Here is a 27,499-nt window from a genome sequence, read left to right on the forward strand (position 1 = left end):
CAATTTATAGACATTTGTTTCCTGACACTCCTCCCCAAAGCAACTCTTCAATTTTTGGGTCTTGTAAGGCTGTTTTTGCATTCTTTATTTTGCAGTGTTAATGCTTACATTTTCCACACAGAAAACTCTGCTTCAGTCATCTGCTGTATTCATCAATTGAGAAATTTTCAACGTTCTGACATTGTTCTCAGCTGCTGTCATTCATTTGCCATTGTTTAACTCTTCCTGATTGCGTTGACGTGTCCATTTGCTCTTCATTTCTCACTCTTCGCTGTTTCTCAGCACGCCGCTAAGATCATACTATGACGTCGGGCTGTTTGCCAATATCCGGACTGTAACTTCACGCAGGTGACCTCCTCACCTTCATCTCCAGACCCATCTCCATCCACGCCCCTCTTATGCAATGCTAGTTATCCCTTGGGAAACTCCAGTACGTCTAAGGTTCAATCAATGTAAACTGACCTACATTCAGCCTGCACAAAGCTGACTGAGAGTCATGCCAATTTAAGACAAAGAATAAAATTTCCTGCTGATGATTAAATGAAGTTGGACCAGTCAACATTAGGATTCTACACTTATCACAGGACTCCAGCTGGAGCACTAAACTGCTCCATGTGGGCTTTGCTGCAGAGAACATCAATGAGAATGTTCATATGAATGTTCATATGGACACACATCAGCCTGTCTTCAAAGCTCTGAACAAATCTCACAGTCTGCAGCATGATGCCAAACACTCTTTGGAATTTGACTCTTTCAAGACAGCCTTAAATAGTAACAACATGAGGGCTGAGAGCTTCACTAACAGAAGACAAACTGTGTCTTCTGGAAACTTCCATCTTAATAATTAGTATAAATTCAGTTATTGCTGTTATAGACCTGGAACTATGACATCATACTTCACTAGACAGTTTTCACGTAAAAATTAAGAAACCCACTGCCGTCTGGCTCAGAAAAACGCCTTGACAATGTGCTCAGTTCCTCCTCACCTCAGTTCGCAGCGTCCTCTTCCATGCCTGCAGTTCAGGCTCAGTTGTCCTGGAACTGAGCAAAAGTCATTCGATTCTGCTACATTTGAATCGAGTTTCTTTTATTGGGGAAGGAGATGTTTGGCATTCCAGCTGAATTTTACAGAAGCAAAGTTGGATGCACTGATTTTCTGTTTGTATGTTACTTTCCATTTGGGACAAGCAGTTAACAGAAGTGGAGGCAACTCTGTTCTTTTATGCTGGTTGTCACATTAGTCAGTCGACTGTTGGTCAGAATTCATTGAAAACAAAATAAATTTAAAAAAATACTTTTCGGGGGGTTTGGTTTCTCACACCAGTATATAGTGTGGATTTTTTCCTGCTGGGTTACGTTGATCTAGCAAACGAATGAGTCTGAAGAACTACATTAGGGTCAGAGGTTGATTCTGTCTGTTTTCTCTTTTCTACAGAAATGTATGAGTTAAAGCGCTGGCAGCCTCTTCTTTTTGAACTCGTCCCATGTTTGAGAAGACTTGTGTTTGTTTACGTTAATGATTAACTTGGTGATCATCTCCCGGTATCGGTTACAACATTTTAAAATGTAACAGATCCGTTTGCCCAGCCTCACTGTAGAAAACTGACCTGACATACGTACATGGGGGCCACAGCATAAAGGCTCGTTACCTGCTTACCTGCCTGGGCATTAGTACTTCCACTTTGGGCCCTTGAACAAGGTGTGCTCTCCTGAACTGCTCCAGGGTCAGTTCAGCCAAAAGAACAGCAAAATGGGACAAATAAAGCCCAGCACCAACTATATCCCTTCTTGTCAACCACAAGACCAAAGGTCAGTACAACTGGCATGTAAAGTGCTTCAGGAAGCATATTTACACCCACATTTTGGCAGCACAGCTCCAAATAGCTGGATTTTTCAGAAGCCCTAGGCGTTCCAGTCATGACGTTGTGGGCTTCCCACCCCGCTCCAGCAATAGGCTTCAGAAATACACTGGCTTCTCATTTTACTATTTTACTTAAGATACACATTTTGTAGATATGTGGAAATGCCTTGATTCAAGTACTTCTAGATTCTGTTTGCTGTTGGTCACCGGGCACAAGATTAAGAATGTTATACGTTTGTGGGCCGAATCATCAACATATTTTTACTTTGTCATTTTAAATTAGCTTTAATTGTAATGTAGCTTCAAGTTAAGAGAATTAACAGTTTTACCAATTATTTTTTATTCGTTACAGCTACAGCTGAGATTTTCACAAAATCTCACCTATAAGTAAACCGAGGGACATCTGTGTTATTAACCCTTTGTCGACTGTCACTTAGCGCTAGAAGCGACTGCAGAGTTGAGAACCGTGAACTACAGTCACAAAGAGACTTCCTTTCACGCTTGTAAGCCGAAGAGCCAGTGGCATATGAAACATTATGTGTGACAAAAGAATATATGATGATAAAACACATCTCTGGGTGATTTGTGAAAGGTTTTATATGAAAAAATAATGCACAACGATCACTCTTAAAGAGTGTAACACCAAGCAACAGTGTAATAACAGATTTGATATTTTTTCAAAGTCGCCTTCCTGCTCTTTCCTGATGAACTTCAGTCCTACTGTTGCTTCCTGATTTCACTTTGTATGTCAGTCTATGCGTCACACACTAACCCCAACCACACAGATATTCAGAAATCCCAGAAGCTCTGCCAACATTGACTACGAACACCTGTCTTATTTGTTTCGTCATCTTATGCCTTTGTTGAGCGCTCTGTGTCACTGTGTGAGAAGAGCGCTCTATAAAAATACGTTGAATTGAACACAAAGTATTGCTGCTCTCAGCTGTTCGTTAAAAGGATGAATTGATCATATTGGTTTTTTTGAGAACACGGAATTCGGGGGAGAGCTTACAGAGGCAACAAAGTTCAGGTGAATATGGTCTTGACTCTTTCATCTTTATATTTGAGACAAAGCGGTGCTGTTGCTGTGGAGATCTATCAGGCACTGAGTGACGGCAAAGCTGTTGTTGGACTTGTCATGCAGTCACACACAGTGACACTAGGAACATCACAGGAGTCAGGCCTCGAACCGTTTCTTCAACTCGGACACCTTAACAGGGGGATGGTCCTCAGTCTCACTGGTCTCTGGTGCTGCAGATAGCCCAGTACAAAGTACTCCATTTGAGCTGTCCAAGACCCCAGTGGCCCGATTTTCTAGCCTACCATTTGGAGACACAGAAGGATCAGGTCTTTCGGAGATGTTCCTCCAAACGCTCACTGGCCTCCTTGAAGCCCTGACCTCGAACAGAGTCAATGTCTCCTTTAGCCTGGGAGAAGTACTTTCCCCTTCCACTGCTGCAGAACCTGGCTTCAGGATCTCTGGAGATGCAGAGTTAGTTTTGGGTGTGTCTCCACCCTCATTCCCCTGCTGTGGGAGCTGAGACTGGTTCTCCTTCCTCATGCTCCCTTCTTGCAAAAGCAAGACCGCAATCTCCTCAACCCCAGATGGGGGCCCCACAGCCAGCTGGTCCTCCAAATGGGTTCCTTTCTCCCAGGCGACTCCTGTGGAAGGGGAAAGTAGTGCACTTCCTCCAAGGGCAGGTGAGGAATCTGGGAGGAAGGATTCCACGTTCTCGCTCCTCTGCTCCTCTTCCTGGACAACCTGACTGCTTTCAAATCCCATGTCATGTCTTTCCAATCTCGTTCGGTCTAACCCTTCCGGCTCCTGCTCCAGCCTCTCCAATCCCTCTTCCTGCCTATCTTCATAACACCCTTTCCCCTTCCCTGCCTTTGAGTTCTCTTCAACACACTCCTCAATGCCTTCCCTGAAACTGTCCTGCTGGCCTACCTCCAGTGCATCTAGCCTGTCAGAGCCTCCCTCCTCTAGATCGCCATGCTGGCTCTCCTCCAAGCTGCCATCCTGGCCCCAGCTCAGCAGACTTTCACTCCTCCCTGTGGAGGGGCTCAGACTCTCTTGGCTCGGAGCGGTCATCTTGCACTGGAAAAGAAACGTAAAGGGCACCTCAGAAGCAGGTCCATGTACATACTGTACTTGCTTGTGTTTGAGAATGGGTCCCTGAGCAAGTCCCCGTACCCGTGTGATGTAGTCACTGCTGTCAGACCCAAAGAGATCGAGGCTGCGAGTTGCGTAGAGCAGGCCGCGTTCATGGGAGCTCCGCGTGCTGAGCGTGTCGAAGATCTCCCCTAGCAAGTCCATCTCTTCAGGGTCAGGCATAAGGTCACTGTCAGGGTCCTCCAGCTGTGTGCTCTCCATGCTGCTGACCTCAGCGTCTGCCTCCCTGATGAACAAACACAGGTGCTTTAAAAAAGGTCTAAACCTCAGGAGAACATAACTGATTCCACCCAATCTTATTCCTCTCCTCCTCCAGCCCCTCCACTTCAACCTCCTAATTTCTCTTCTCTCTTCATCCACATCTCTCAGTTCAGCCCTTTGTCCTTCATGCTCACCCATTCTCCACGACAGGTTCCCAGGTGCACGTCGCGGTGCTGTTCGGGTTCGACTGAATCCCATCCTCCAAAGGGCTAGTGAACCTACGGGTTGGACGACGTGGCCGAGACTGACGTGAAGCACAGCATGGCACAAAGCAGCATGACGTTTCACAGCACAGAACACAGCATGTTCACGGTACCGCATGGAACATCGCAAGTCAAAGAAGCACAAACATATTGACACAATTACCAGACACACAGAACAAGGCACAGAAGCAGCAACGTTGACATGCGTAGCACAGGCAAGAATGGTCATGCACAGGTCACGTGGGTCTCTCAACAGGTGAGATCTGACCAGAACAAAACTCTAGGATGTCCAAAATGCAAAAAGAGTCAGAGAGATTAAAGGTGGTTGGAGGTTTTGGATATAGATGGGAGAAGGAAGGGAAAGTGAGGAAAGTAAGTAAGACGAAAAGGGACGGTGGGCGAGAGGAAGGGGCCTACCTTCCCAAAGTGCTGTGTGATAGGCAGCCGACTCTGCAGGCAGTCCGACCGGACCCTGCGGTACTGGTGAGATCCGGGGGGGTCCGACCGCAGGGACCCCACTCTGTAGAGGATGGGGACGTCACTATCCTCCTGTCAGACACACAGTGAGACATTCAGACAGAGTCATCCCTGTGGTGTTAAAATGTAGTAGTCATATAAATTCTTAAGCATGGTAACTGGTAATATTTTTGTACTGGGTTTAAGGCTGTGCTCTGTGCTGTGGAATGTAAGACCACTGCAGGAGAAGCAGGCTGTACCAGGCACCAGGTCAGTGGTTATCTGATAAAGGCAGGCTGTGGACACCAAGAACATGTCATGAAAGGTAGATGGTCCTGCCTTGCCTGGAGGGAGGTCAGTTTAAGGTAAGCTGGATGATGGGGGTTGGATGATTTGGCTTTAGGGTGAGGGGATTTTGAGAACAAAAGAAGCGAAAAGTTACCAGGCAAAAAGGTGGGAAAACACTGAATACACCTGTTGTAACACCCTGTAAATTATGTATGAGCTTGGCAAATAAAAGCAGGCAATAAAGACTGATCGGGGAGGCACCCATATGGGGCTCTCCCATCGGCCAATGTCGTGAAAGTCTGTTTATCTGAGTGGGTTCCTTTCAGTGTCTCCTATGGTTTAAACGGGAAAAGGAAAAATTTCTTTCACATCCTCCTCCATAAAGACACAATAAAACTGGGAAAGAGGTTTTCTAACCTTATTCCTTGGATCACACTTGGCGAGGATTTTCCCCTGCATGAGATCAACAGTGTGAAAAAAGGGAAGATGTGCAGTCAAGTGCAAGTCTTATTTTTATCAAAGCAATTCTTTGAATTGGTACTCACGGCCTTGTATATGTTAGCCTTGGTCTTAACGGTGTGGATTAGTGCACCGCCCCCTTTCTGCACACAAATAAGGAAATCATTATCACGGTAGAGCTACCAATCAGCAGCCAAGCTTAATAACTGTCTTGAGGACCAGGTCAAGGCACAAGGCCAAGGGCATGTAGTTCAAGGGGGAGCTGAGTCACTTGAAAGAGCACCAAGCCTAGTCTGAAACAGTCCCTCAATGTGTGATGACATCGGCAGGAAATGATGGAGGGGTGAGGAAGACGCGTAAAAGAAAGGTTAAAATCCACCGCTCATTTGTTTATGCTGGTTTATAGGAATCAGTGGTTGACCGAACCCGACAATAAGCACAGCACGATGACTTGACATGTAACTCCTACCTTTAAGCTGCCCACCCACTGTTGGTAAGGTCTGCCACCTGCTGGGAAAGGTGGTGACACAAAGAAGGTAAACATACTCCGTCAGAGAAGACAGCAAGAGGCCACAGACATGAGCGGGGCAGGGAAACACTCACAAGCAGATGCCCCAAACTGTAGGATCTCCTCCTCGAAGAGGTCTGCTGGTTCACTGCCCCGGTTCAGCAACTCCAGCCTTGCATCAATGAACTGAGCGAATCAAATACAAACACAGACAGCTGCATGTAACGACCAGCAGGAGGCAGTACTGATTTCAGATGCCTCTGTCTCTTAGGCACTTAATTCAAATAATCAATGTCCATCATAAATTACAAATGAACAAGCAGCATTTAGACGCTAAGCATTCCTGGGTTATGAGTGACACAGATCTGGGATGGAACACATGATGGTTTCTTTAGTCGAGTCGATTTCAACCCGTAATAATTACTTTTTATTTAGCCAACACTTTTCTCCAAGGCAACATACAATGTTAGGTTTGTACACTACTTGTAAGCTACTTACACTAATTTACTCATTTATACAGTGTATTAGTTAAGAACATACATCACACAGGTCAGTCTCTATAAGTAAGATAGGTAGGCAAATTTGTCACCTAACATGTCCTATCCCAACAGCACAGTTTAAACAAGCATTGTTTTAGTGTAGTGTAGTATCTGAGTGTAGTAACACAGGGTTAGTGTTATGATAAAGCAGCAGGCCAGCACCACTGGACACACAAATCAGTCCAAACCCCAACCTGCTATAATTAATTACAGATTTTGTATTTGAATCTAACTTTGACGTGTAGGGTGGCTTGAGCTCCCTGTGTCCATCAGAACTGCTGAATCCCTCTCACACTGAAAAAGGGTTTTGATCCCATCTCTTTGAGAGCCACTTCTCTCCTGATCTTCTCACAGCTCCATAACTGAGTCCAACACCATTTTCTATGATTATCTATGTATTTGCTATTTTAATGTCATTTTTGTATGAGCTAATGGAGGGATGTGAACCAGCAACATGGTGGTGTCAGACACTCAAGCTGTGTGTCCATAATTGTGTCTGTGTCAAAAGCTCTTTGTCATTGTAAGTTTTTGTGGAGAAAAGTATTGAATAGATGTAAATATATGTGACTTTGATGTTTGGCCATTCTCATGATAAAGCACCTGCTTGAAGAACTGCAGGTGCACAGCACTCTCCAGGAACTGCCTCATACTGCTGGACTTGTGATTTAGGAAGGACTCTTTGCAGAAAGAGATTGACCCTCCTTCCTTAAAAAGAAAAAAAGACAAAAATAAAAACATAAGATAAAAGATATTTACAAGAAGATGTTCCCTTGGAAAGCTTTACAATAAGATGTCAAGACACCAACATGGAAATAAAATGTCTGTCCTTCGTACCCCTTGCTGTACCTCATGTTTGACACCCTCTCCCTGTAGCCTTGGAGGGGCTCCATATGTGAAACTCACCTGTGTGCAGATCAGTGCATCCCTATACCCCCCAAACAGCTGTGCCTGTGCCCTCAGGAAGGCCCTGGCCACTCCCGTCCCCGTGGCCGCAGACTGCTTCTTCAGCCTCATTTTCAGGGCCGACACCTGAAACGCACAATTCAGTTCAGTTCGACTGAACTGAATCCAATTCGGTTCAATTCCATTCAAAGATGACAAAAACCCACAACTAGAACAATAAAGTGATACAGTTCCTCTGTGGTGCCTTTTCCAAGGTCACGGGGATGTACAGTTCACTCTGCACTTTACCACGTCCGAGGGAATCCTCTTCAGGTCGTCAAATGGAGACTCTATGGTGTTTGTGTCCACATTCAGGATGACCACATCCTCCAAGGCGTTGCCCCTCACTCTCTGTGGGCACAGGAGAGTAACTGCACTGATAGTCTCTTAGCTGCAAGACTGGACCTGGGTGCCAGCGGTCGTGGCGTGTGAGTCATGTAAATAACCATAGGGCAGTACCTCGAAGAGACTGGAATGGACTCCGATCAGGTAGGGCATGGGTGCACTGTGAGAGAGATCGGGGCAGAGAGGAAACTGATTGATCATTAAAGGCATAAGACAATAAGCAAGAGCTGTTCCTCAAATTGACTATTATTGTATCACTATTGTATTTTATTCCTGTAATGATCAAACACTGACTCCAGTCTGTATTTGGTACAATTACAGTGTTTTTAATGCTACTTTTCTTCTTTTCCTTCTGCACTGACATCTCTCTTTAAGTGACGAGTTGTCTCTGCTGAACATCTGCAGAACATCGGTGACCTACCAGCAGTAGTCGAGCAGGTGAGGGGGGAGCACGGGGATGAAAATGTGCTGCCAGTACATGGGGAAAAGCATGGCGCTGCAGGCATGCACACAGGCTGTCAGCTGGGAAGACACAGTGCAACTGGGCCAATCAGCACTTTTGAGACACTGTCACAGCCAATCACAAACATGCCAGTCAGTCAAAGAAGCCAATCAAAATACATCACATTTCAGATATTTGTTAAAGCTGACTGGATAACATGAACCAATAAGCAATTGTAAGACATTATCACACCCAGTGAAAAAATGCCAGATGTTGACCCTTTTGGATGTGTAAGAAAATTGGTTAAAGCTGATTGGATAACATGAATCAATAAGCAACTATTATTGCCAGCCAATCAAAAAATGCCAACCACTTTCATAAGCCAATTAAATACATATACGACACTTTAAGAACCTCACACCACTTCTTTACAACTCATAGAGAAATTGTGAGCCAGTAAACTGTTACAACACGCTGCCACAGGCAAGAAAATCAAGCCGATGAAAAAATAAGGAGGTGACATGGTTTGGTACGGTGAACAGCTGTCTGCACTGAATGTGAGGTGACAATGCGTTGTCCTCACCGTGCTCAGCTTGCTGGAGCAGATCAGGATGCGTCTCTCAAACAGCATGCTGGCGTAGAGCTGCAGCAGGTTGCTCACATCCACAGCCACCACGAGCTCAGTCAGGTTCCTCTGAAGGGAGACACGCACACACAAACACACACACGCATAGGGCCTGGGTCAGAATTTTGGTGATCAGTGTAACCACATGTGCAGGATGCCAGCATTTTGCCCTCGTATTTTGAAAAGATACATGGTGATTTCAGAACACATGTGAGGGTACAGTGCAAATGCATACATGATCTTGCCAGTGTGATTCATCTCAGCTTCAATGGCTCCCATGCAAATGATTGTTAATGTTACAAACTGCAGTTCTGAGAAACATTAAATAATTTTAAATGTTTGCAAATTATTCAACAGAACCGATACTGGTCTCCAAGTGCGAGCTAATGTGAGATATTTGAGAGCTAAAGGAAAAGACTGTAAAATACAGGATGATAAGGAAATAACTGAAGGAGCTCACACTCTCAGGGATGGAGGGCAGAGTCCTGGGGTCTGGAGCGATGAAGTACGGGATCTGAAAGGATGCCAGTGAGATACACGTTACGACAGTGAATGAAACAGTCACAGAAATTGGCTGAACCAGGTTACCATGGTGACAAACCCCCAGTCGCAACCACTGTTACCATGGTGACGGACCAGCAGATACACACTCTGAACTGATGTTACCTTGCGGATGAATGCAAGATGCAGTAACAGACATCAACAGTAATAAGGTCTTGTGCGATCCTGTCTCCATGGCCCAATGACAGGACCAGACACTTCTTTTCATTCACTGTTCTCTATCTGCTGTGGTCAGCGAATGGCATCTGATCTGACACAGTGAAACCTCCAATTCAGCTTCAGCTTATAATAGTCTGAAGATTACTTTACACTGTTGAACGGAAGGGCCTGTGTCTCCAATTTAGGCCAGATGAGACACTTTACCCTGTTGTTATATTATACTCTGTCTGTCTAGTCAAGAAGAAGTGAGACACATGCAGTCATACTGACAAATACAATCCAGTTTTGATAATCACCCTCTCTTGGTCTCATACACACATATACACACCACTCGTGAGGTAGAACAGGCACTGAGCCACAAACGTAGAGCTTTCTCCTGTAAGCCTGAGGTGGGTGTTAAATCAGGGAACTGGAAGGCTATGTTAATCTGGGCTGTAAGTAGTAAGAGGTCAGTGAGAGGTTAGTTTTAACCTGGATTGAGACAATAACTATGGCTATAATTCTGTTATTTGGTTAGGGCAGCCCAGATTCTGTAGGATTAGTCCAATCTAGACTATATTCTGCAGGATTGGTCTAGCCTCCATTCTGTGGGATTAGTCTAAACCAGATTCTGTGAGATCAGACCAGTCTAGACTATATTCTGTAAAATTAGTCTAGCCTACATTCTGTGAGATTAGTCCAGTCTAGACTAACTTCTGCAGATTTAGTCTAGCCTACATTCTGTGGGATTAGTCGAGTCTCAGCTTTATTCTGAAAAATTAGTTTAGCCTGCATTTGGTGGTATTAGTCTAGACCAGACTGTGTGCAATTAGTCCAGCCCAAATTCTATGGCATAAATCCAGGCTTGACTTTCCCTTGCAGCCACTATGGCTGGACCTGCCTATCCCGCATTGGCCTCGTCAGCCACCAGCAAGCTTGCAGCAGACATGGGCAGCCCCCTTCCTAAATCTTTGTTCATGAAGCCAAGCCATGATGATGAAATCCAGGCTAAACTGTGAGATAGTAGTCCATCTGAGATTCCTAAAATTAGTCCATGCTACATTGTCTGGGCGGGCGGTGCGGTGGCGCAACAAGTTTGGCTGGGTCCCGGTCTCTGGCAGGTCTGGGGTTTGAGTCCTGCTTGGGGTGCCTTGCGACAGACTGGTGCCCTGTCCTGGGTGTGTCCTCTCCCCCTCCAGCCTTGTACCCTGTGTTGCTGGGTTAAACTCTGGTTCACGCGACCCTGCTTGGGACAAACGGTTTCAGACAGTGTGTGTGTGTGTACACTGTGTGGGCTTAATGCAGACTACATTTTATGACATTTGCCCAGGCCAGACAGAAGTGAATTAGTCCAGCCTAGAACCTGTGGGATTAGTCCAGCCCAAATCCTATGGGACTAGTCAAGCCCAGATCCTGTTTAATTTTGCATGGATTCTCCACAATGAGTCAAGCAAAGATTGCCGGGTGTTAGTCCACCTCTGATTCTTGAGAGTTAGTCTGGTTCTTATTCTTGGGGTTAGTCCTCTCCCAGTTCTTGACAGTTAGTCCAGTTGGTGTTCTCGGGGGTTAGTCCAGCTGATGTGTTGAGGGTTAACTGAGCCCCAGTTTTTAGGGGGTTAGTCAAGCCCATCACAGACTGCAGTGAGGTTCCAGGACTCACCCCTGATTCTCCCTGCCCAAGTGGGGCAGGGTGACCGCTGTCGGGGGGTTGCCGTGCCCCTGTGGTGATCTGAATCTGCTCGCCCTCAGAGGGAGAAGATACACCACAGAGCACAGTCGCACATCACGAGATGGCACAGCTAGAAGACAGCAGAGCAAGAGCACAGAGCAGCATCGTTGTGACAAAAGACAGCACAGGTAAAGCACAGGAAAGCTGTAAAACAGCACAGTTCACTGACACAAACCACATAGCTAAAACGGATGGAAGCTGCGCACAGCAACACAGACACAGTAGTATGCATACAGTGCAGTGCGGTATAACAACACAGCTAAAAGATTGAACAGAAAACATTAAAATACGATGAAACGGACATATAGCTTAGACGCAATCAAAAAACATGTGCAATGATTTAAAAGAGATGAAACCCATAATTTGTACACACCATAATAAATACATGAACATAATTGAAACACATTAACAGAAATGCAATAACAGAGCATTTTAAACCGCTGTCAAGGTCCAGTCTCGTTAATCTGGCACATTTCGCCTTTCCCAAATTTGGGAGAATTAAGAATTTTGGCAAACTGCACCAAGGAAAGGCCTTCTGTGGGTGGCGTGCAAGGACAGGGACAGTACAGAGACAGGGACAGGTGTAGGTACAGCCTTTCTAGCATGCCTTGTAAAAACACATAGTACAACGCAATACACTGTTTTTGACGCTGTAAAAAACCTTTTCTCTACCTTTGACAAAGGTCATCACGATGGACTACGTCTCCTTCTAAGTCAGGACACTGTCCACTGCTCTGCGCAAAATGTAAATTTTCCATTCTTGGCTGAAATTTTTCTGTTCAAACAGTCAGTTATTTTCTCACTTTTTATCCATTGTGCAACAAAATTTTGTACACCGTTTTACACTTTATCCAGCAAATGGGTTACACCAGTGGCATCATTTGTATGTGCAGCCTAGAATGTTCAGTCGCATCGATATGTAAGTGACATCTGGAACACCTTTCCGTTGGACACCTGACGAGTACGAAAGACAAGGACTGCTATTCATACTTCTTTAGCGATGGCGGTTTATTGTGGGGATCAATTTGTTCTGTGTCACTCTGACGGATCAAGGAAAGGTGGATTAATGAGATTGGACCTGCATGAAGAACCAACACCGAAGGAGGGTATCAACCCCAAACTATGACACTACTTTCTCTTCAGCATCAAATGCCATTAGCCAGCGGTCATGAACTTACCCAGAGTGGGACATCACTGGGAGTATCGACTTACCAGCTGCAAAGTGACACAACTGTCCGCCTGTGGAACTGGGTGCCTGTAGAGGGCTGACAGCAGCTCCCGCATCTCATTGGTCTGCCACAAATCAGAGTCACGGCTCAGATACTTAAGGAAGGCATTCCTCTTGATTATTAATATGTGGCGGCTCATTTAGTTCAGAACGTTGGGCAAAGTGACGTGAGCATCGCTCGGCAGGAGCAGCAGCACCGTGTGTTTACCTGCCCTTTGGACAGATAGTCTGCCAGAGAGTTGAGCAGCTTGTAGAACACCTCAAACCACGGCAGGTAGCTGCAACACAAGAATATCGGAGCCAGTGAGAGGTAGACAGCAAAGCTACGATGGCTCTGCCGAAAGTGCCTTACATGAGGCAAAAGCAGGTGTTTGTGCAGCAAATCTCCCAGCATGAAATGCCAGCCTTGCTGAGAGCAGGTAATCGCAGCTAAATGGACAAGTGCAAGTCTGAGGTCAAAAAATGGCACCATCATCATGCTTTTGCTCCATAAGCTGACCCTCACACCCTGTGTGTATGTGTATATTTTCGAAAATTTACATCACCTCAGGATGCAGAGACAGGTCCTGGATCCGGATGTCTGACGACAAAATCCAAAACGCTGGCACCCCTCCAGGTCGGTGAGCACAAAGGTGAAGTGCTGCACTGCCACACTCGCCCTCACCCTGCAACACACACACACACATTTACACTGTCTACAAAAAACTGTTCTTACCACCTCCAGCTGAAAATTACCATATTGCTTTCTCATTTTACTTTATTTAAAAAGCATATGGTATCACCTATTGAAACTGACCAAATGTGGTTAATTGATTAGCAGTTTGGTTTCTGGGAGCGATAAGTGATTAGGATGTACAGCAGCTAACAAAAGGAGCGCTCATATGGGGAGCAGTTTTTTTTAATTAAATCCAAGATGTTTTAAATAAGTGAATGGAGTGCTATTTTTACGAAATAGTCACATTTTCAGTAATGTACAGCCTGCTTTCTGCCAATTTCCAGGTACCATTTCACGTGTTCTGTACAGAACAAAGACACACACTTCCCATCCTTGGCATCAACAACCACAGACGTGCTATCCCTGCATCAACAAAGTCCCCCACCTCATGAGACACAGCCAGTGTGTCACAAAGTACAGATGAGACCTTTGCATTTCATATACACAGTATCTGAGACAAAAACAAAGACTTACAGAACATTTTGCACACACTTTGAAAGTACACTAAATTACATCCAACCATAGCAAAAGCCAATGCAAAAATTACCTAAGAAACCATTAAAGCACGGAAGAGACTCTAAATCTATATTTATTTACCTCTCAATGTCGTAGGGGAAGCAGAACCTTGGGAGGCTCTGAATGGATTCCTGAAAAGGGCAAACAGGTGAGCTCGATGTCTTGTCACATTGTACACAGCACTACAGTGTTTCTTACACATTGTGCAAAGCGCACCAAAGGAGTATGGGGTACTAGGTAGCATAGCTATTAAGGGCCTGGACTTTGAAGCTCTAAAGGTTACAACCACTGCTCCTGCTGTAGTGCCTTTGACCAGGGTACTTACTCTGAACTGATGCAGTAGAACATGTATATAGCTGTATGACGAAGTCATGGTGTGGCTCTCAAATAGAATAGGCACTTAAGCAACAAATAATATTAATAATACTAAAAATAAGAATACAAATAATTTCATAGGTATTTGCAGGCAGCAGGGGGAGGCTGCTTTTACTGGACAAACCAAAAGGCTGTGTCAAACTCAAAGTCAGACTGATACACATGGTCTTGTTTACACATCCTGTTCTCATTGTTTCTTCCTTCTACTTTCATTACTTCTACTTCTACCTATTTTTACCAGAGTCCAATAATAGCTTCATGTCCTGGTTGCAATGAAAAACCACTCGATGTTCTGAAAACTCACGTGTTTCCTTCTTTCTGAAGACCAGTGCTATTTTGCCTTATGTTCATGAGGTACACTTGACCACACAAAGCCACAGAAATAGGATGGACCGAAAATCAACAGGTACAGAGCAACCAACGATCTAAATCTGACCATTGTGATTAAGATCTGGGACCTCCACAGAGAAGTTTGAGCGTACCTCATCACTGAAATCCTCCGGAAACTGAAATAAAACTCCAGGATCTGTAAATAGTGCACAAAAGGCAAGACGGGCAAATAAATTCAGGTTGTAACACAAAATCAGTCTGAAAAAAACACATCAGATAGATAGATAGATAGATAGATAGATAGATAGATAGATAGATAGGCCATCTGCAACAGTTCCGTAAATCCTTTGAAAGACCTGAGCCTCCTCAGACAGTTAAGGCGACTCTGGCCTTTCTTGCAGAGACCCTTGATGTTCTTTGACCACTCCAGCCTGTTGTCCGGATGTACCCACAGGGACTTGTATATCCCAACTGTATAGCCACTGTGCACAAAAGACCCCTGGACCTCAAGACGGCCACCAACATCTCCTTAGTCTTCCAATGTTGAGGTGCAGCTGGTTCAGTTTGAACCATTCAAAAGAGTCCATCATCATGCCTTGATAATAATAAACCCGCCCATCCCTGACACACCCAATTACTGTAGTATCCTCTGAGAAATTCTGCTGGAAATCCCCAAATGTGCCTGAAGTCCATGGTGCACTGAGCGAACAGGAAGGCAGACAGGACTTTCTCGTGAAGGATCCTCATGCTGCACTCAACCATGCATGACAGAGAAACTGTGCTCTACTAGGTAGTCCAGACTCCACAAAGCAATGGATTTATCACCCTGCATTGACTGAAACTTCTCTTCCAACAGTCCAGGCTGCAAGGTACTGAATACACTGGAGATATAAAACAACAGGTAGGAGCAGGCTCTATTCAGCAGGTAGCTCAAAGCATCATCAACTCAGACGTCAGTGACATAACTACAGCGTTCCTGTTCTCTTGGGCCAATGTGTGATCAAGTGAAGCTCTCAGCAGACTTCTGCAGGGAACTGAAGGTGACTGTGAGCACCTCTCAAATGACTTTCCCCAGCAGCTCGGTGGCTAACAGATAACTGGCTGCTGTGCATTACTAAACACATCACCAGGGTTTCCTGTTTTCAGTCTGCACCCACTTTCTGTTCTGGTGACGACCATTGGTTTTGTTCTTCATGTTCTTCTGCTTCAGGTCACCTGTCTCAAGAAAGCTACTCATGTCTATCACAGGGTGTGTCTACGGTTACAAATGTCAGGAAAGGCCAAGAGAGAAGATGCCAAACATTCTCTCTTCCTCCCTGCTGTGGTTTTCTGAAAGATCACCTGACAGGAAGTGCTACCACTTTGAGGCCTGAAGCACAGCATTATGCCGTTGAAATGAGCTGATTCTCTCCCTGATCTCACTTCAGGGCAGTAGTCATTCTCATCTTAGCAAACGCAAGAGAGCCATGGTTTTTGGTTGACCAGTCCTCAGTCCAACACCTCATTCTGCTCTTTGCCACTACATCCTTAAATTGATTCCATCCTTTCTGTTGCTATTCTTCTGTTCTTCACATTGTCTACTGTCAGTTTCCTCTTTCGACATGTTGCACAACCTGCCAAGATGTCCAGGTATGTTCTGTATTTTTCCCCTAAACAAAACCAACTAAGCTCTCTTCCTGTGATGAAGCTCCATTTTGGCTCCAAAGTCTGCTGTGAGTTTTCAAGTCATAGTTCTTGCACTTCTCCAGCCTACTTTAAAGTGTAGTTTCAATCCCAGTGTCAACAGCAGTAGAAGGGTGTCCAAAAGCATTCAACTCAACAGGCAGAATGTGTGTGATCATGAGCGTGTGCCTACGCTGGTTGTGTTTTAGACTTCTTACCTTTGTCCTTGGCAATGGGACAGGAGGCCTCAAAGAACCAGTAGAAGGTTCTCTCTGGATTTTGTCTAAAATCATACATGAAGAGAATGATAAACATAATACACAATGCTAACTTTGTGGAACTATGACCTTCAACACACACTTTCATTTTATTACAGACTCAGACATTGTGGCTTTGCACCTCTTGTACTGACCTACTGTGCCTTTATTACTATTTTTGCTGTCATGACTGTGGTATTAGTTATTATAATTGCATCTACACTTTTTAGCGTGGTACAGCCAAAACATTAGCAACAGGAGTCAGTGGAGTTATACAAAACAATAGTGGCATTGGACTTGCCTTAAGTTGGAGGTGACATGAGCCCTGACCCCTCCCTGACATTATTGCAATGCCTGAACCATTGTGAGGACAGAGACCATAAGTGTGGTCAACAGCACACTGGGAAAAACAAACCTGAGGTTGAGTTTATTCATATTTCACCTCAAGGAGATCAACGACAGGGGATAAACATCATTTCTATTTCTTGTTTGCTCAGTAGGGAAAAAAAAAAATCAGCAGGAAATGCTCATCTTTTCGTATCAGTAACACAGAACCCCCAAACATCTCGACCACCTCACGGACCTTCAAAGCAGTCCTTGAAACGACATGCTGTACTTCAGGCAAACATAGGTTTCTTTGCGCGCTTCCTGCAGAAGATTGCTGAGACTAAGGAAGTGAGCTGCAGAGCCCCGAGCCGGGGAGCCAAGAGAAGATGTCAGACAGAGGAAGCGAGCAGCGAGACGCACAGACACACAGAGACACTTCCAACCTACTTCAGCCGGGTGCCCATGACAAAGTGCTGTAGCTTCGAGTCCAGAGCAGGAATCGGAGGTCAGCAGCGGAGCGTCGAATGGCTCATAATCACAACCTTGTGTAATTCTTCCCCCGAGGCTGACAGCTGTACCCTGGGACACCTAGCACAAAGACCTGATGCTGTGTGTATCACTTCCTGATCGGTGCGAGGGTATGCGTGTGTGGTCGGTGTGTGCGTGTGTGTGTGTGAATGTGACGTGTCTAGATCTCTCTTTCACCCAGAATAGGAAGTATATCCGGCCCTTGTTTATTGCCGAGTTTCAATGTCGTACTTCTGTTTTTTCCTTCCACCCTGAGCTGCTTTCAAGCAGACACACCTTCTCTTCAGGAACATTTAACAAGTGCTTTGGGAAGTGGGAATGGAGTGCGTTTCCTCCCTGAGGTGACTTCACTTGGTTTGTAAGAGTTTTCAGCACAATGGAACCCTAGGATCATTAATTCACAGCTCGTCAGCCACTTCTTTTTTTTCTTTCTTTTAGTTGTTGGAAGGTTTTTTTTTTCTTCTTCTCAGCTGCTTGTTGGTTTACAAACTTCTGTTTTCAGGTCTTATTTCACTCACTCTGTCCTGTACGTGCGAATTGTGAATTGAACTGAACTGTTGCAAGAACCCAGGACAGTCACTGTTTGCCTCTTGCTGAGGGTATTAATGCTTCTGTAGAGAACATTTTTTATCAGCAGTCTACTCCTCCAATTACAGTTCTGCCTTTCACAAATGCACTCTGGTATAAATACCATTTTCTGTAAATGATTATCAGTCATTTGCCTTATCTAGTGCTGGCACCTCACAGCACCAAAGCTGTGCATTTGAACATTGCTTGAGACCTGTGTACCACCCAATTAGATGAGGTACATTACCACATAGACTGCCTTTTCCCAAGGGAGACTAGAGTCTTAAGTGTAACCCAACCTCCCCCATCCAGCTGGAATTAAGGAATCTGGGAATTACTTTGAAACGCTGCATTATTCATCAGCAGGCATTGTCCCTCAGGGGCACCTTGCCTCACACACCCTTCCATCTTTTGTTACCATGGCTGCAGTAATAGTCACTAGCAGGGTGTTCCGTATTGTCTTAAACCCACTACGTTTTGGTTCAGCCCACTTACCTCATCGAGATCCGGAGGCTACCTTTAGACCTCCTGGGAGTTGGTTACGTGACACGTACATCTCATGACGACCATGCAAAGGAACTGACAGCGTGGGACACACTCATGTGGTCTAGTTCAGCCTGTTCACATCAAGCCCTTCCACTGTGTGAAGACACTCAGCTTGCTGCATGGGACATCATGTAGCCTTCATCCCCGCGTTGCCACTGGCTCTGGCTGCTCAGTTTCTCCTTCCTCTCTGTCATCTCATTCTTCCCTCATCTCCACCCTATCCCATGTCCCTAGCTCAGAAACACAGAAACAGATGGACTGATGTATAGAGGAACAGAATAGAGGAACCTACATGTGTTAAGGTACAGTGTTATTTTCCCAATGAATCAAAATCTTCTGCTCTTCAATGAGGCAGATTACAGCTCAGGATTCTCCTTAAATTAAATGTTAAATGAAATGTAACCATGAAGACAGACGAGACTGTGAGCGACTCGCACAAAGCACTGTCTGACTGTAGGAGTCTACCGAGGAAACAATGTTGAAGCGGCTACTGCACACTACCCCCTAGTGGCCACTACCACCAGGCCGATCCATTGTTCTGCTATGGGAGGTCCAGGCATTGCACACATCTACCAAAAACGAGTGAAATAAACAAGGACACGTCAGGTTGTGTGGTCATGCCTTTATTGAAACATTACCGAATCGAGAGACTTCACGTTCACTTCCGTGCTTACAGGTAGCATCCTCTGCGTTTTGTCGTGGAGCATGACTCAGCACGGGAACACGCGGCAGTGTGTTTGTGATGAACAGAAACCAATCAAACAACAACTCCACTAGCGCACAAGGAAAGGGGGAGGGGTGGTGCTTTTGGGGGGAGGTCTACTCACTGTCAGGGCACACTATCCTTCCTGGAGAAAGACAAAGGGGGGAGCGAGGGAAAGAGGGAGGGGGTGGAGCTATGGGGCAGATGCCAGATGAACACGACGGAAGAAAAAGGAGCGCACTGTGCGCTTTAAGCAACCTCCTCTTCGCCCTCTTCTTCGAACTCGCCCTCTTCGGCCGTAGCATCCTGGTACTGCTGGTACTCAGACACCAGGTCATTCATGTTGCTCTCAGCCTCGGTGAACTCCATCTCATCCATGCCCTCGCCTGTGTACCAGTGCAAGAAGGCCTTGCGGCGGAACATGGCCGTGAACTGCTCCGAGATGCGCTTGAACAGCTCCTGGATAGCCGTGCTGTTGCCAATGAAGGTGGCAGCCATCTTGAGGCCGCGTGGTGGGATGTCGCACACGGCCGTCTTCACGTTATTCGGGATCCACTCTACGAAGTAGCTGCTGTTCTTGTTCTGCACGTTCAGCATCTGCTCATCCACCTCCTTCATGGACATGCGCCCGCGGAAGACGGCAGCCACAGTGAGGTAACGCCCGTGCCGCGGGTCGCATGCCGCCATCATGTTCTTTGCATCGAACATCTGCTGAGTTAGCTCGGGCACAGAGAGGGCGCGGTACTGCTGGCTCCCCCTGCTGGTGAGGGGGGCAAAGCCAGGCATAAAGAAGTGCAGACGTGGGAATGGCACCATGTTGACGGCCAGCTTGCGGAGATCGGCATTGAGCTGGCCAGGGAAGCGCAGACAAGTGGTGACGCCGCTCATGGTGGCCGACACCAGGTGGTTGAGGTCACCGTAGGTGGGCGTGGTCAACTTGAGGGTGCGGAAGCAGATGTCATAGAGCGCCTCATTGTCAATGCAGTAGGTCTCGTCAGTGTTCTCCACCAGCTGGTGCACGGAGAGCGTGGCATTGTAAGGCTCCACCACCGTGTCGGACACCTTGGGCGAGGGCACCACACTGAAGGTGTTCATGATGCGGTCAGGGTACTCCTCGCGGATTTTGCTAATGAGCAGGGTTCCCATGCCGGAGCCCGTGCCACCACCCAGTGAGTGCGTTAGCTGGAAGCCCTGCAGACAATCACAGCTCTCCGCTTCCTTCCTCACAACATCTAGCACCGAGTCCACAAGCTCTGCCCCTTCCGTGTAGTGGCCCTTGGCCCAGTTGTTCCCAGCACCGCTTTGACCTGCATGTAATGCCAACACACCATCACTGCGGGGCAGCGCAATCAAAGTACTGCTAAAAAGCATGGCCAATCAATCCTATTTCCATGAGAGTGACACGTCAACGAGGGAGACCAATCAATCAATCTGATCAACGACTATCAATGTTCTGTACTGCTCCCACTTCGCTCCCTTTCTTGTCTAGACATGCTTATTTACTTATTTCCTTCACTTTTCAGTAATTTCAGTCTTTGCCCAGTTTCTGCCTCTTGCACTGCATTTGTTTCTACCACGCTGTATGTTGCAGGCTGCTCTGCACAGTGTAATTTTCCTCTGGGATTAAATTTTCCATTAATTAATTCATTCTTACATGTATGTTTCTACATTTCTCAATCAGCTGCAGCCTAACTACACAAAAAACCAGTCACAAACCAAAGACAAAGTTGTCGGGCCTGAAGATCTGTCCGAAGGGTCCTGAGCGGACCGAATCCATGGTCCCGGGCTCCAGGTCCACGAGAATGGCACGCGGGACATACTTTCCTCCTGCAAAACCGCAGAGACAGTAGATGAGCACCACTCAGAATGAGATTCTGTTCTTCAGTCGTTCATCCTTTGCCACTGTGTGTGCCTTGGGTGTCACAGTAAGAGAAGTACATAGAGTGTATGTGTGGCAGGTGTCTCTCTCAGGTGTCCTAACCTGTGGCCTCATTGTAGTACACGCTGATGCGGTCCAGCTGCAGGTCGCTGTCTCCGTGGTATGTCCCGGTGGGGTCAATGCCGTGTTCATCGCTAATCACCTCCCAGAACTGAGGTGGAGGGCAGTCCACGATGAAGCGCACAGTCAAGGGACCAGGAAGGCGAGAAGGCAGATGCAACAAAAAAAGGATTGTGAAAACAGCTCCAAAACCACAAACCACACCTTTTTTATTATTATTATTATGCCGAGCAATAGACACACGTCACGCAGCAAAAAACAATGACTGTTCTTCCATATACACCGAATCCTTACTTCTAAATGCCACAGCCTTTCTCTGCAGCCACTCCCAGTCGCCCATCCTCCCCGACGGCAAAAGATTCCCACATCCTTCATTCCTTGCCTAAAGCTTTTTTGACCTTTGCAAACGCCTCCACAAATCAAATTTAAAGACATGATTTTCCTAGAGAACACTGAAGGAATATTTTTTACCTCAGATTTTAAATTTACCAGCCACGTATTTTGAATTTCAGTAATGGACGCGCAATCGTCTTGGCGCCGAGATTTGGGCAAAACGTAAAATAAAAACAGAAAACAGGAAATGATCTCTCTGCTGAGAGAGATGCTCGAGTCGTGTATATTTGTGTGGGTAATGGGTGTGAAGAAAGAAGAGGCGGCTGGGTGACCGCAGCCCCGGCATTGTCTCCTCGCCGTGTGCCGCGCAACATTCTGGAATTTTCTCCATCCCTCTCCTTCCTTGGCGAAAAGAAAAAGAAAAATAAACGACCGCGAGGATCGAGCGCTCTTTCGCCTTATAGAACACCGCTGAGGTAAACCTGCGCAGGCAGGTACTAGTTGGAGGAGACAAAACCCCGAACCGCACCCTACCCCAACCCTGGCTACTCCACCCACCACCGCGACCGACGGCGCTATAGTTTATGTTTTTATTTTTCCATACCCATATTCCGTTACCTTGGCGCCGATCTGGTTGCCGCACTGGCCGGCCTGCAGGTGCACGATCTCGCGCATGTCGACGCTGGCGCGTTTCGGGCGACGGTTGGGCGGTGAGGCTTGAGGCTCGGCGGCTGCGCGCGCTCCGGCGTCCTTCCCTGCTCGCGGTGTGCGGGACTGTGCTCGCGCCGCTACCGAGGCTCGCGGCTCCCCTCCGCCGAGCGCTGCACTGCAGGATGACGTCAACTCCATAGCAACGGAGTACCAGGCGTGAGAGACGGAGGAGGGGAGGGCGCGCGAGTCGGCTGATGGAGAAAAGATGCTACGGCACACTCCCCCCCCCCCCCTTCTTTTTTCTCCCTTTTACCCAGAATTCAGCCGAGCGACACAGGGTGGGGGTGTGGTGTGGGGACAGACAGCCGCGCGAGACATTTCGGTGGACAATCTCGATTTAGGTGTAATGTCTTAAGTTAATGAAATTGAATAAAACATGATTGGGGTATTGATTATGATATGTGTGTGGAGGGGGGTGACCACTGTGATGGAGAACAAAGGGCTCTGAGACACAGACATGGGCACGTGCGCATCGTCTGTCTCTCCACGCCTGTCCCCGTCAGTCTTTGAAACATGACAATGAGAGGATGTGGTGGCAGTGATTTATTCACGTAACAAATAAAATAGAAGAACAAGGTGTGGAAATGAGAAGCCTTGTCTCTCGGACAGCCTTGAAGTCTCACGGCACATGTCGGCACACACGCGAACACACGTGAACTCACATGGCCACGCGCACGTTCCTGAGATCATATGCACATGTGCATGAACTCATAAACGCACAAATGCACAGGTATACGACTGTGTGTAGGCAGATGACTGTTCATGCAGAGATGTGTATGACTTCATGGACATGTGTGTACCGGACACGTTCAACTGCTCTTGAGTTCGTGCACACAGGCGTGTATGAATGTATGAGTTCATAGAGGCAGGTATGTTCTGGAGGTGAAACACTGAAACTGTCCTGCAGTGATGTTGTGCTGTTGTGCAAATAAAACAGGTGCAGGTGTGTGTCATCTTTAGGGATCCCAGAGTAGGTGTGTGTCACCTGTAGAGAGCCCAACATAGGGTGAGGACGAAGACGAAGGCGAGGAAGAGGCTCATGTACGCGCGGAAACACAGTCGGTCCATCGCCTCCATGAGCCGCAGGGCCTGCTGGCGACTCTCCGCCCTGTTTGTGAGAGTCTGAAGCTCCTCGCTCACATCCTTCAGCTCCTCGGCCAGGGCCTCGAGGACGCAGCCGCGTCCACAGCTCGGTTCTGCCCCCTGTTGGACGAGCCCATAGGCGCGCTGGAGACCTGACCGACACAGGCGCGCAGGTAAAATGTGTGTGTCGAACTCGTGTGTTTGTGGTCTGCGTGCACGTGGGCGTGTATCTGTGCACGAATAAGGAGTGTGTTTGTCCCACCTCGGGCCGCGCTCCGCTTCCCCGTTGCGGTGCGTCGCCGGGGCTCACGCAGGACGTGGGGACACAGCACGGAGGCGATGCTGTGCAGGGGGTGCAGCGGCTCCAGGAGGTCCAGCTGACCCAGGGCCAAGAGCAGCACGGACTCCCCCATGCTGAGGGACAGGAAGGCGAGGCACACCACGAGGTAGAGCCCTGGGGACACACGCACAGCCACACCGTCTTCTCAAGTTACAAGAAGTCCAGTTACACATTTTCAAGGATGCAAACAATTTTCGAGTTTTTAAATTCATTTCTAATTGCATTTATCAATTATTTCCTAACATTTCTCTTTCGCGCATATTGTATATTTACACACACAGACAGTAGGTGGCAGTACAACAAAAACAACAAAACAGAATAGCTGTTCAGGGCCGCCTTAATTCAACTCACTTCCACAGTGTTTACACTTCCCAATTGCCAGTGATCAATGCTGACATGATGAATGGGTCAGGGGATGAATAAGTGACTCGTCATCATTGATAGGGAGCTTGTCAAGACCTATTTTTATTTTGTATCATTTTCATTTTGCATTGTTTCAAAAGTAGCTCAAAGTTAGCAGAAATATCAGCATAAAAGTTACAATATACTGTATTTATTATAGCAATATCCAAGACCATTTGGCATTTTCAAAGCTTCATACCTGAGACACAGACATTTAAGTTTCTGTCCTTCACACATTTGTGCATTTATTGCTGTGACTGCCTTTTTGATGTGTTTGATCATGCAGTTGATGTTTGATTGATTGCGACTTGGTGGTAAATGTGACTTTGGAGTTATGAACAAAACGAGTTATGAACAGGCCGCCGGTCCCAAGCGTGCTGGTGAGTTGCGGAGGCAGCGTACAGTAAATGGGTGCCTCCGTGGACACAGCTCAGCGCTACACCCACAGTCCCGTCTCACTTGCCCCCCCTCACCCAGCATGGGCGTGGTGTCCCTGAAGGGCGGAAGCAGGTCGGTGACGAGCACCAGGAAGACCGTGTAGCCGAAGAGCAGCGTGACCTTGAAGGGGATGCGCTCGGCGCTCTCCACGGGGATGCAGAAGCCCGCCAGGTCAATAATCATCACCAGGGTGCTGGGCACCATCAGGTTCACCACGTAGAACAGGGAGTAGCGCTGCAGCTCCACCTGCAGGGGGCAGCACAGGAGGAGACGTGGACTGAAGGTGGGGTACGAGGAGGTTCACAGGTAGCCGGGTAAAGTCCTAAGGTAAAGTACCCAGGTAAAGACCTTCCCTCTGTGGAAGGGATCAAGGCCCTGGAGTCCTCAGCCTATGACCTGTGACCTGTGACCTGCGAGAGGTCGGGGATCAGGCCCCGTACCTGGAAGGCGATGCGGGAGTAGGGCTGGCGCCCCTGCACCTGAGCGAAGGTGTGTCTTCGCACTGACAGCAGCTCCCACTCCCCGTGGAGGCTCAGTGTGGGGAGCCGGAAGTGGGCGGATTCTTCTAGAAGCAGCACCATCTCCTGGGCTGCAGAAACACACCCAGTCATTCTGAGCCATCCTGTTAGGAAGGTGTGTGGAGGTGGCGCTGGTGGTGCCTGTGCCTGTGCCGTGGTGTTGCACACACCATCTTAAGGTGGTGCATACCTGTATGTACCTGTGGTGTGTACAGAATACACGTGTTCGGTATATACTTTAGTGTGTGTACATGCTGCAGGTGCGTGTGTACGTGTAGTGTGTGAACACACCTGTGTGAAGGTTGGAACCCAGCGTAAGATTGCAGGTCTGCTTGTCGAACGGGAAGAGGAACATGATCAGGTCACAGCGCAGGTCCAGCAGGAGCAATTCTACAAGCTGGACCCCCCCGGAAAAGCTGACAGACACGTAGGGGGCGCTCTGCTGCCGGTCCTCACTTACGCTGGCGCGCACACAAACACAGATGCATTTCAAAAATTACATATAAATACACAAACACACACACACCCAGCGCCTTGGGGAGAGACAGGACTCACGCCTCTCGCACCACCGTGTCGGGGGTCCACACTCGCGAGGCTGGCAGGGTGAACCTTGTCATGCCCCCGTAGTCGGCGGGGTTCCAGGACAGAAACTCATCTTTCCACCTCTGTGTGTGCAAAGAGAGATGTGTGTGTGTGTGTGTGTGTGTGTGTGTGTGTGTGTGTGTGTGTGCGCGCGCGCGCGCGAGAGAGAAAGATGTTTACTCACTCTTCATGAACATTTGAGTTACAAATGGTCAAAAACATAAAACAGCTTTTTCATTCATTTTTACCAACATTCTCATCTTTAAATTTAATCTCATTTTTTTGTGTGTTTCATGTGTATGATCATATCTGCGATAAATCATAACCCTTCACTTAGAGGTAAAAGGGACTTTGCACTTACAAACTAATCGACTTACAAACAGGCTTCCTGCCCAGTGTTGCGTAACATGAGGCGCCGCTGTGGACACAAGGCGTTCGGTGTGAATGCGACAGGGACACTGACCTGACTGATGAGCACATGCAGCTGGACTCGTTCTGCCTTTTCATCCTAACAGTACAAGGAAAGAAACACACTGTACCCACACTGTACCCACACTGTACCCACACTGTACACACTCACACACAGCCATACTCTGCATCACCGATGAACCTGGATGTTTCCAGTGGGAAGAAGCAAGTTCAGACCCAACCACCCCATCACTACAAGTCTTTAAGGGTCCCTCCTTCTCTCGCTGCCTCTACCCCAAGGCCTCGGGTTCGAGCGTATCGCTATTCACCACATCCAGCACCGCTTGCAGCTGCAGGTCCACATGCACCACTAGGGCGCGCTGCCAGCTCCGCACCGGGCGTAGCCAGGCGGATGAGCGGCGGGTCAGGTTCTGGAGCGCTGAGCTCACGTCCAGGTTATGGAAGGGTTCAGAACTGCACCACCCTGAGGGGAGATGGGGGGGCAGGGAGGGAGACATGAGATATTTTAATGTTAGTGTAAGTTTTATTGTTCACATCATTCATTACACTGGAATAATGGCAGAAGTGAACGGAACTGAATTACATTTACATTTATTCATTTAGCAGATGCTTCTATCCAAAGCGACGTACATCTCGTAGGAAATACAGTTTGTACATTACATTAGGAGAAAGAGACGCAGCTGCAGATGTGTGACTCTTAGGTACGGTTACTTATTTTCCTTCACCATATGCACCGACGCTCATCACACAAGTAGCTGCATAAAACTTTACCAGAATATCGTCGATTCCAGATCACCTTCCTAGCAGTTTCTGTTTTTTTCTGAGATACATATAAACGTTTGTGTTACATTGGAGGCGTGGCTCTGTAAAGGATTGATCCGAACATCATCATGAACATGCACGCCTTACATGAATCGAATTGAACCGAACCAAATTCGACTGAAATGAACTGAAGTGAATCGAATCAAATCAAATAAAATCAAATTGAATTGAACTGAACGTACATTAATTGATACATGTTCATTTGTTTGGTCTTCTCTGTACATGCCGGTCAAGAACTTAATTTTGAATGTGCGAAACTCCAGCACCACTGCATGTCTGTAACTTATCTGTGTGGAAGTTACCGAAGCACTGAGGCTAATTACCGTGTTCTAAGGTACAACAGCAGTTCTTCCACCTGGAAGCCACTAGCTCATCTCCTGCCTCTGCAATGCCCAGGTACCTCGGTATGACAGGATAAACCTTGCTTTTACCTGCGGACGAAAGCCAGGATGCGAGCAGCACCGAAAGACCCCACAGCACCATGTCCCCTCACCCCAGTGCCAGTCCAATTCCAGTCGTTTCAGTCTTCCCAGAATGCCTTGTCTCCCTCATCCAGAG

General features: G+C 47.1%; 3 protein-coding genes across 7 annotated transcripts; all 3 read right to left on the bottom strand.

Moving 5' to 3' along the window:
• Positions 1-1,839: 1,839 nt before the first annotated feature.
• Positions 1,840-17,888, bottom strand: dennd1c (DENN domain containing 1C). 5 transcript variants are annotated; one of them, XM_029252031.1, is made up of 23 exons: positions 17,388-17,888; positions 16,575-16,639; positions 14,847-14,890; positions 14,071-14,120; positions 13,304-13,423; positions 12,967-13,036; positions 12,743-12,823; positions 11,462-11,545; positions 9,563-9,616; positions 9,061-9,171; positions 8,457-8,602; positions 8,150-8,195; positions 7,940-8,041; positions 7,652-7,777; positions 7,349-7,453; positions 6,305-6,395; positions 6,171-6,208; positions 5,788-5,844; positions 5,660-5,695; positions 4,916-5,047; positions 4,430-4,539; positions 4,056-4,260; positions 1,840-3,959 (listed from the first exon to the last, which is right to left on the bottom strand). In XM_029252031.1, exons 1-23 carry the CDS (start codon positions 17,402-17,404, stop codon positions 3,039-3,041), a joined length of 2,811 nt encoding a protein of 936 aa, XP_029107864.1. In that variant the 5' UTR covers positions 17,405-17,888; the 3' UTR covers positions 1,840-3,038. The 5 variants fall into 5 exon arrangements, with proteins under 5 accessions (XP_029107864.1, XP_029107861.1, XP_018603507.2 ...); XM_029252028.1 differs by having other exon boundaries at positions 6,171-6,211; XM_018747991.2 differs by having other exon boundaries at positions 6,171-6,211; positions 8,457-8,557; positions 17,388-17,887.
• Positions 17,889-19,188: 1,300 nt separating this feature from the next.
• On the bottom strand, positions 19,189-22,565 carry LOC108931906 (tubulin beta-4A chain-like). Its single transcript, XM_018747995.2, has 4 exons — positions 22,235-22,565; positions 21,266-21,374; positions 21,001-21,111; positions 19,189-20,591 (listed from the first exon to the last, which is right to left on the bottom strand). Exons 1-4 carry the CDS (start codon positions 22,463-22,465, stop codon positions 19,534-19,536), a joined length of 1,509 nt encoding a protein of 502 aa, XP_018603511.2. The 5' UTR covers positions 22,466-22,565; the 3' UTR covers positions 19,189-19,533.
• Positions 22,566-23,178: 613 nt separating this feature from the next.
• Positions 23,179-25,758, bottom strand: LOC108931902 (5-hydroxytryptamine receptor 3A-like). The gene is made up of 6 exons (XM_018747989.1): positions 25,664-25,758; positions 25,400-25,569; positions 25,031-25,179; positions 24,626-24,836; positions 23,673-23,864; positions 23,179-23,562 (listed from the first exon to the last, which is right to left on the bottom strand). The coding sequence occupies exons 1-6, from the start codon at positions 25,723-25,725 to the stop codon at positions 23,309-23,311; spliced, it is 1,038 nt and encodes a 345-aa protein (XP_018603505.1). The 5' UTR covers positions 25,726-25,758; the 3' UTR covers positions 23,179-23,308.
• Between the last annotated feature and the right edge of the window lie 1,741 nt (positions 25,759-27,499).

Source organism: Scleropages formosus, chromosome 1, assembly GCF_900964775.1.
Source record: "Scleropages formosus chromosome 1, fSclFor1.1, whole genome shotgun sequence".
Taxonomy (NCBI): Eukaryota; Metazoa; Chordata; class Actinopteri; order Osteoglossiformes; family Osteoglossidae; genus Scleropages; species Scleropages formosus.

Coding starts and splice junctions, on each gene's coding strand:
- LOC108931906 (XM_018747995.2), bottom strand. CDS start 22,465: ATGGAGTTGACGTCATCCTGCAGTGCAGCGCTCGGCGGAGGGGAGCCG. Junction 21,112..21,265: donor GTACTACAATGAGGCCACAG/GTTAGGACACCT, acceptor GCGGTTTTGCAG/GAGGAAAGTATGTCCCGCGT. Junction 20,592..21,000: donor GCCCGACAACTTTGTCTTTG/GTTTGTGACTGG, acceptor CATTACATGCAG/GTCAAAGCGGTGCTGGGAAC.
- dennd1c (XM_029252028.1), bottom strand. Junction 7,454..7,651: donor ATGCACTGATCTGCACACAG/GTGAGTTTCACA, acceptor TTTCTTTTTAAG/GAAGGAGGGTCAATCTCTTT. Junction 4,540..4,915: donor TCACACAGCACTTTGGGAAG/GTAGGCCCCTTC, acceptor GCTTCACGTCAG/TCTCGGCCACGTCGTCCAAC.
- LOC108931902 (XM_018747989.1), bottom strand. CDS start 25,725: ATGACAAGGTTCACCCTGCCAGCCTCGCGAGTGTGGACCCCCGACACG. Junction 25,180..25,399: donor GGGTTCCAACCTTCACACAG/GTGTGTTCACAC, acceptor GTGTTTCTGCAG/CCCAGGAGATGGTGCTGCTT. Junction 24,837..25,030: donor ACTCCCGCATCGCCTTCCAG/GTACGGGGCCTG, acceptor TGCCCCCTGCAG/GTGGAGCTGCAGCGCTACTC.